General features: G+C 42.7%; 1 protein-coding gene across 1 annotated transcript; it reads right to left on the minus strand.

Moving 5' to 3' along the window:
• Positions 1 to 5,876: 5,876 nt before the first annotated feature.
• Positions 5,877 to 9,215, minus strand: LOC114084246 (zinc finger protein 268-like). The gene has a single exon (XM_034635507.2). It carries the CDS (start codon positions 9,213 to 9,215, stop codon positions 6,873 to 6,875), a length of 2,343 nt encoding a protein of 780 aa, XP_034491398.2. The 3' UTR covers positions 5,877 to 6,872.
• Between the last annotated feature and the right edge of the window lie 230 nt (positions 9,216 to 9,445).

The following is a 9,445-nucleotide window of genomic DNA, read 5'->3' on the forward strand; positions in this document are numbered from 1 at the left end:
AGATCTTTGGGAAGTGATAGGGTCAAGGGGATGGCACCGTCATGAATGGGACTAGTGGCCTTATAAAAGAGACCTCAGAGTTACTCTTACTGCTAAGTGAGGACACAGAAAGAAGTTGGTGGTCTCTAACCCAGAAGAGGCCCTCACCTGAACTTGACCATGCTGCACCCTGATCTCAGACTTCAGTCTCCAGAGCTGTAAGAAAATAAATGTCAGTTGTTTATACACAACCAGGCTGATGCTGTCACAGCCACCCAAGGCAGATGGCTTCCACTGTCCTACAACTGCAGCATGTCTACTCTGCGGACATTCCCATACGTGTGTATCACAGGTGTGTTTCTCTAGAGCAGTGTTTTCCAATTTTTTTTTCCACTTTAAGCCTTAGAAAGTAATGAATCTCACTTTGCCACCCAAGACAGTGTACACGTGCACTCACTCATTCAGCAAGTTTTGATGAGTGCTTACTGCACACCACGCTGTGTTCCAGGTGCCACTATGGCAGTGAGCAGAGCAAACCAAGGTCCCTGCCCTCTCATGGGGAAGAAGACAAGCAACAGAACACGGGGCATGGTGGAGGGTAATAAAAGGGTTCTGCAAAAAAGGAAAAGGAGAAGCGGACAGTTGAAGAGGCGGGAGCTTCGTTTGAAGCAGGTTTATTAAGGTGACTGAAAAAAAGAAGTGGAGATGGTGCGGGGGAGAGGCACCGAGGGACCTGAAGGAAAGTGAATCCCAGGAAGAAGGGACAGAGAGAGGATTTCACAGAACAACATGTCTTATTATCATGCTGCTTCCTCATGTTTTCTGAACTATTTATTTTAAAAAGCACACCAGTCCACTAAGTTGATTCCACAGCCCAGAATCATAGGTCACCATGTCCCACAGTTTGAAAGCAATGTTGTTGGAAAGGGGGCAGCATCCTCAGGAGAGCTGGCTGCCATCTGTAGCACCTTCCAAAGGCTCTACCTATTCACTAGGGACACCTTGCCGTGAGGATTCCCAAGGACTCCCAGGAGCCTTGGACCTGCACTGTGCACACACCCTGACTGCCTTGGGCCAGGGAGGAGTGAGCTCTCTCTGGTCTATTTTATAAGGGCACCAATCCCACTCAGTCACCTCCCAAAAGCCCAACCTAACACTTGCACAGGCAGATTAGGGTTTCAACAAATGAATTCTGAGGGGACAAACATTTAAGAGAATCAAAATCAAATTATTACACATTAATGAATACACAAACATAATAAACTGGAGTTGGATATTTTAATATCAATAAGCCTCAAAGCCGTAGTTTAAGATGAAAATTAAGTATAAAATAATACTACCAGTGATAGAAGAATATGCACAACTTTGGATACATGCTGAGAGCGCCACGTAGGACACACTGGACCTTGATAACACCAAAATTTGAAAGGGACTGTAGCCAGGAGGAGGTGTGTGGGATTAAGGGAGACTCAGAGGTCTTTCCTCCACTGGAGTGGCGACAGTACACTGGAATTTATGGAAATATCTCATACAAAGTCTCCACAGTGGCCAGTGGCTGGGCAGGATCTCAGACCAGAACATGACAAGAGCTCAGACATAAGACAAAAAAAAAAAAAAAAAAGGAAATAAAAGGCATCCAAGTCAGAAAGGAAGAAGTAACATCATTTCTATTTGCAAATGACATGATCCCCCAAAGAGTGTACCCAAAAAGTCCTGTTAGAATTCATAAATGAATTCAATAAAGTTGCAGGATACAAAATCAATATACAAAAGATCAATAGTACCTCTATATACAGATCACAGCCTAGTTAAAAATATGTCAAGAAAACAATCTTGTTTATGATAACATAAAAAAATACTTAGGAATAAACTTCACCCCAAGGGGAAAATGTTTTTACACTAAAAACTATAAAACAATGAACAAAACTGAAGATGACACAAAAAGGCTGTGTGGATCAGATATTCTGTGTGGATCAGAATAATTGCTATTGTTAATATTCCATATAACCAAATCAATATACCTATTTAACACAATCCCTACCAAAACGCCAATGGTATTCTCCCCAAAAGAAAAAAAAAATCTATATAAAAAAATTTATATAGAACCACATACACACACCAACCTTAATAGCAAAGCAATACTTGGGAAGAAAAACAGGTATCATACTTCCTGATTTTAAGTGATATCACAATGTTGTAATAGCTAAAGCAGTATAGTACTGGCATAAAAACCCAAACAGACCAATGAACAGGACAGAGAGTCCAGAAATGAACCCACACATAGGTAGTCAACTAATTTTTAAGAAGTGCACCAAAAGGACACAATAGGAAAGGGACAGTATCATCAACTAAGGGTGTCTGACCAAATGGAAAAGAATTCAGCTGGACCTTTACCTCACACCATATACAAAATCCAACTCAAAATTGGTAAAAAAAAAAAATTATATATATGTATATTCCAAAAGTTCATGCTGTAAACATTAAAAATATGTGAGACTGTATCAGACTAAAAAGCTTCTGCATAGTAATGGAACAATCAACAAAATGAAAAGGCAACTTACAGACTAGGAAAAGATATTTGCAAATGGCATGTCTGATAAGGGATTAATATCCAAAATATATAAAGAACCCTTACAACTCAACAGCTGAAAAAAAAATCCCAACTTAAAGATGGGCAAAAGGGGCTGGGGTTGTAGCTCAGTGGAAGAGTGCTTGCCTAGCATGCATGAGGCATTGAGTTGGATCCTAAGCACCATATTAAAAAATATAAAGTTATTTTTTTAAAAAAAATCACTTAAAAGGGGGTATGGAAGGCAAAGGACCTAAACAGGCATTTCTTCAAAGAAGATATTAAAATGGGCAACAAATATAAGTATCCAACATCACTGGTCATCAGGGAAATGCAAATTAAAGTCTCTATGAGATACCACCTCACACCCACAAGAATAATGATAATAAAAAAGACAAGAAGCTGGATGCAGTGACCAACAGTGGCTCAGGAGGCTGAGGCAGGAGGTTTACGAGTTCAACCTCAGCCTCAGCAACTTAGTGAGGCCCTAAGTAACTTAGTGAGATCCTGTCTCTTAATAAAGTATGGGAAAAAAGGGCTGGTGGGTGCTGGGATTGTGGCTCAGTGGTAGAGAGCCCCTGTCTTTTCTCACCATGATCCCAGCACCCTACCTGGTTCCTAGGACAAATGACAAGAGTAGTGACGTGGAGCTGGGAGGTGGGCCAGGACTTGAAGAATTCCTATGATCTTAGCTGAGCACTGGTGCTTGACCTTGGGGGTGTGATGAACCCTCTTTTGGGAAACATGATATACTCCCACATAGGTGACTCAGCAAAGTGGCTCAGCAGCTTCAGGGACTCCTGGGTCTCCTCAGCAGGTCCTCAGTGAGGAGGGTGCCGCTCAGTTGGGAGAGACCATTTGCTCAGGAAGTTTGAGATTATGATCCAGAGAGAAAGGATGGGGCTCCAGGACCCAAGAGGGAAGAGAAGAAGGAGGCACTTGCCTGACTCCTGCCCTCTGTACCTCCAGGGCCATGGAGGAAAAGTCAAGTAATTCTTGAAAAATAGAGCAGAGGGATTTGCTCTTCAATACGTCCAAATCCACTGTAAAGCAGAGGCAATAAAAACACAGCCCTCTTGAGCATAATTAAGAATCATCCCAGTAAAAAAGAACAAAAATCAGTCAAGCAGTCACACAAATGCATCGAGACTGCAGGCCGCAGGGTGTGGTGGCATACACCTGCAATCCCAGCCACTCAGCAGGCTGGGGCAGGAAGATCTTAAGTTGGAGGCCAGCCTCTGCAACTTAGAGACCTTGTCAAAAGTAAAAAATAAGGCAACCCTGGGTTTCATCCCCAGTATACACACACACACACACACACACACACACACACACACACAACTGAAGAGAAAGCCAATGCAACTCCAGGGTCAAAGCAAAGAAAATACAGCTCTGTAATGACCTCTCATCACAAACCCCTCATGAGAACCCACACTGGCTCTCCCTGAAAAACCAAGCTGGACGACATGGTGGGATGGTGACTGGTCTCCAGGGCACACAGGCCAGCCCTGGGGCTCAGCAGCTTAGTACAAGATAAAGATAGTATCATTAAATGGCATGAGGACAACTAGCAATTCACTGGGAAAAGACCAGATCCTTAAATCAAACCACGGTTTATTTTAAAAATGGAAAAAGGAAGCTGGGCCTGGTGCACACAACTACTGTACCCAGCTACTAGAAAGACTGAGGCAGGAGGATGGCTGAGTTTGGGAGTTTGAGACCAGCCTGGGCAGCACAGTGAGACTCTCAGAAAAAGGTCAATGAGTAATGTGTTTGTTTTTTTAAAGGACTGTTTTGTATAAAGAGAAATAAGGATACTTATACACAACTAGGTCCCCAAAGGAAATTCCCTGCACTATCTTCCTTTCAAACAAGAAATAATATCTCAGGGCTGGGGTTGTGGCTCAGTGGTAGAGCACTTGCCTAGCACATGTGAGGCACTGGGTTCCATCCTCAGCACCACATAAAGATAAATAAAGGTATTGTATCCATCTACAACTAACAATATTTTTTTTTTAAAAATAATATCTCTTCATGACATGGACATTTACAGAACAGAAAACAAATGCTGAAATAATTTTCTCCTCAGACAGCCACAGAGTGTTCTTGTAAATTACATAATTGGAGGAATGGTAACTGGAGACTGAACCCAGGCCTCATGCTTGCTAAGCACACCCTCTACCACTGAGTTAGAGTTCAGAACCTGAATTACATTTTTAAAAAGGTATCCCTCTTCAAAGTGAGGATGTCTTATAGCTCCAAATAACCAAAGAATCTTAACTCCAACAGGCTTGGATTCTCTCAGTGGCAGAGCTGATTCACTGAGCCCTGCCCAGCAGAGTGAGGTCTTCCATCAGCTCACAGCCTCCACCCACCCAGCCCTGAGTCACAGGATGCAACCGTGTTCACACCCATGTGCTCTGTGATCTTTACCTAGATGCACTAGGGGATGCTACCAAGCAGGTTCTAAAATTCTACCATTCCTTCTGCCTGTATTAGCTCATAGATTATTTTGGCCCTTCTTATGTGTGGAGATTACTGCAGTCTCAGATTTTTGTTTATTAAAACTGTTCAATCAGTTACAGTCATCCTTCTTGATCGCCAAATTACTTCTAATTTGGCCACTGGAGCCCCTCCAAACTAGCTGCTGTGTTCTTTCATTGCCCTTCAATCTGAGCATTTCCTTGGTTTCCTACCCAGGAGGCCCTAGGTTCACTGTGGATGCCTCAGGACCCCAAATCACCAGCTATTCCTCCACAGAGTTCCCTTTCCCTTGGTGGCAATGCTAGGCACAGAATCTACTGATCACTATACTGGTAACACTCTTTTTTAATATTTATCTTTCAATTTTCAGTGGGCACAACATCCTTATTTTATGTGGTGCTGAGGATCGAACCCAGCGCCCCGCGCATGCCAGGCAAGCGCGTTACCGCTTGAGCCACATCCCCAGCCCTGGTAACACTTTTTAAAGGCCCTGTCAATGAACAGATGTGGAAATAATTTTTTAAGTTTCCAACTCATATTTATCACTACGGGGAGTTTTCCCTGAAGAATTTGATTCTTGTCACCTCTTAAACTGGAAATTTTTGCTTCATCCTAAAATATACACAAAATAGGTTAAAAATAGCATCAATATTACTAACATGGAAATTAATGAGTGACATTACCATTTTCTTTGACCCTTCTTGTTCCTGAAAAATGTTTCAACTAAGGATGCATAGTTATGATACTGGGTTCAAAAGTCTCTGATAATTTCTGTGTGGTTGATTTACCAATGTGAAATAACCTTGAGTATTCTCTTCATTTTCAATTTTAAAACCTGCTTTTATTTCCTTTTGCATATATAAATAATCATTTTCAAAAGTCAAAACTTCATAAAAAGGTATACATATATATACACATGTCCCCTCAACTCTTACATAAAAGATAACATGCTACATATAGTTTCTTATATTTTGCTTTCCTCAGTATAATAATATGCTGTGGTACAGTACTCAAATTTGTCAAATGTCACTCAATGAATACTGTACTGTTAAGCTACAAAGAAGCATTGGTGGCATCAGTGTGGGAAGTCTGTCCTAACAGTTATTAAGCTGTGGGGCAACATTTTTCACTGGCAACTGCACTGAGTTTCACCATGAAAACCAAAGGTACACAACATAAGCATGCTACCTACTCACATTCAGAAGCCCTACTCACCTCAAGTCCTCTTCAAATAACTAAAGTGACAGCTTGCTGCAGCAACTTGTGTTTTTTCAAAAACCTTTATCATCCAAAGATTAGACACATCTCACATCATATTTTCAAAATTTGGAATCAAGTCTGAAACATGACTTCAGCATTACATTTCTAGAAGCATCAGGAGTGCCCCATCACCTAAATTAATAATGTTCCCTTAGTGTTATTCTATTTACTTTTTCAATTTAGTTTGATTATTTTGGAGCTTACGTGCACATGAAATGCCCACACAATTTCACACCCATATCAGTTACCTGATGTGCAGTAAGCTGTGACCATAAATGGCTTTACACTCTCACTGTTCACCTTTCCCCGTGCCTTCTCTGCAATGTGCACTTGATATGTTGGTGGATACTAATGTACACAGGATGTCTCAGGGCGCTCTCCCATTTGAGTCCTCTGACATGTAGTTAAGACATGACACAAAGTCCTCCCATATTCATTTTGTAGAGAGTCATCTAGCCCATCTCCCTTGTGTTGAAGACTGAAGTTATACATGAGGGCTGCCACGTGATTACATTCACGTCACCTCCTGGTGCAACAAAGTCTGACTCCACACAGGAGGAAGCGGTACATTTATTACAATTCAGGGTGTCATTCTCCTGTGAATCACCTGATGACTAGTGAGAGCTGCCTTCTTGCAGAAGGCTTTCCCACATTTATTACATGCATAGGGCTTCTCCCCTGTGTGTCCCTGTTGATGAACTGTGAGGGCCGACTTCATACCGAAGGATTTCCCACATGAACTACATATATAAGGCTTCTCCCCAGTGTGAGTCCGCTGGTGGTTGATGAGGTTTGACTTCACATAAAAAGCCTTTCCACATTCATAACATTCAAAGGGGTGTTTCCCTGAGTGAGTTCTCTGATGTACAGTGAGGTGTGATTTCATACAGAAAGACTTGTCACATTCACTACATTTGTAGGGTTTTTCATCTGAGTGAATTCTCTGATGTATGGTTAAGGCTGACTTATAGCAGAAGGATTTCCCACATTCATTGCACTCATGGGGTTTCTCCCCAGTGTGTGTTCGCTGGTGTTCAATGAGGTGTGACTTCTGGAAGAAGGTTTTCCCACATTCCTTACATTCATAGGGCTTCTCTCCTGTGTGTGTCCGATGGTGTTTAGTGAGGTGTGACTTCTGGAAGAAGGCTTTCCCACACTGTTTACAATCATAGGGCTTCTCGCCTGTGTGTATTCTCTGATGTTGACTGAGGGCTGACTTCATATAGAAGGATTTCCCACAGTCATTACATTTGTAAGGTTTCTCCCCTGTATGAGTTCTCTTATGTACAGTTAGGGTTGACTTGTGGCGAAAGGCTTTCTGACACTCATTACATTTGTAAGGTCTCTCCTCTGAGTGCGTCCTCTGATGATCGGTGAGGTTTGACTTCATGGTAAAGGCTTTCCCACATTCACCACATACATGGGGTTTCTTTCCTGTGTGATTCCTCTGATGGATATTAAGATGAGACTTCACGTAGAATGACTTTTCACATTCATTACATTTGTAAGGTTTCTCTCCAGTGTGAGTTCTCTGGTGTATAATGAGGGTGGATTTCATATGAAAAGACTTCCCACATTCAGAACATTCATGTGGTTTCTCCCCACTGTGAGTTCTCTGATGTTTAGTAAGAGCTGACTTTTTGTAAAAGGATTTCTCACACTCGTTGCATTTGTAAGGTTTCTCCCCTGTGTGGGTCCGATGGTGTACAACAAGGATTGAATTCATAGAGAAAGATTTGCCACACTCATTACATGTATAGGGTTTCTCTCCTGTGTGAATTTTCTGGTGTTTAGTGAGATTTGACTTCACACAAAAGGTTTTCCCACACTCATTACAGTCGTAGGGTTTCTTCCCTGTGTGAGTTACCTGATGGATAATCAGGGCTGACTTATAGCAGAAGGATTTCTCACACTCAGTACATTTGTAAGGCTTCTCTTCTCTGTGCTTCCCCTGATGGACATGTAGGGCTGACTTATAGTAAAAAGATTTCCCACACTCAGTACATGTATAGGGTTTTTCCCCTGTGTGTGTTCTCTGATGGTCAGCAAATTGTGACTTCTGGAAGAAGGTTTTCTCACATTCGCTACACTTGAAAGGCTTCTCCCCTGTGTGTGTCTTCTGGTGTTTGGTGAGGTTTGACTTCACAGAGAAGGACTTCCCACATTCCTGACATTCAAAGGGCTTCTCTCCTGTATGGATTCTTTGATGATGAGTGAAGTTGGACTTGGCATAGAAGGATTTCCCACACTCATGGCACTTATAGGGCTTCTCTCCCGTATGGATCCGCTGATGGACTTTGAGGGCTGAGTGATAGCGGAAAGGTTTCCCACAGTCATCACATACATACAGCTTCTTTCCTGGCTGTGTCCTCTGCTGGTCCCCGAGAGGGGACTTCACAGGGGCTTTTCCACGTGCCTTATGTTCACGGCGTTTCTGTCTTCGGTTAGTTCTCTTCGAGTCAGTGAGCTGTGATTTCTGGAAGGTTTTCCCACGTTTACTACTTTTACGAGGTTTCTCTTGTGTATGGGTCCTCTGATGGTTAGTAAGTTGGGACTCCTGGCGAAAAGATTTCTTGCAATGACTGCATTCAAAGGTGTTCTCCCCTGTGCAAGTTCCAGGAGCTTGAGTGAGATGGGGCTCCTTGCTGGCACCCTCATTTTCACTGGCTTCCTGGGTTTTCTCCTCCATGTTAACTTGCTGGTCCTCACAAACCACTGATTTCTCACACCCATTAACTTCAGAGCAATCTATCCTCATCTGACATTCTTGAGGGATGTCAGGGACTGACATGGCACTGGTACTTCCTGTGGGTTCCTCGTGGTCACAGGGCTTCTCTCCTGCCTCTGCCGTCTGGGGTGAGGTGGTGGCTGCCTGTTCAGGGGCGGCTTCTCCACCATCATTATCTTCCAAAGGTGGTCCCATAGCTTGAACTTCCTGTTGCTCAGTAAGACCCTCATTACCACCCAGAGATTCCTCACCGTGGTTACACGCATCAGACTTCTGCTCAGTCTGACTGTTTTCTTGCTCACAGTCAAGAGGCAACTTCCCATGTTCAGTGAGTGCACTGGAGTTCCTACTTGAATCCTTTTTATCAGTAACACTTGATTCTGAAATACATTTCTCACTCACTCCACGTGAGTCATTTTCACAGG

The sequence above is a fragment of the Marmota flaviventris genome, chromosome 19, assembly GCF_047511675.1.
Source record: "Marmota flaviventris isolate mMarFla1 chromosome 19, mMarFla1.hap1, whole genome shotgun sequence".
In the NCBI taxonomy this organism is placed as follows: domain Eukaryota; kingdom Metazoa; phylum Chordata; class Mammalia; order Rodentia; family Sciuridae; genus Marmota; species Marmota flaviventris.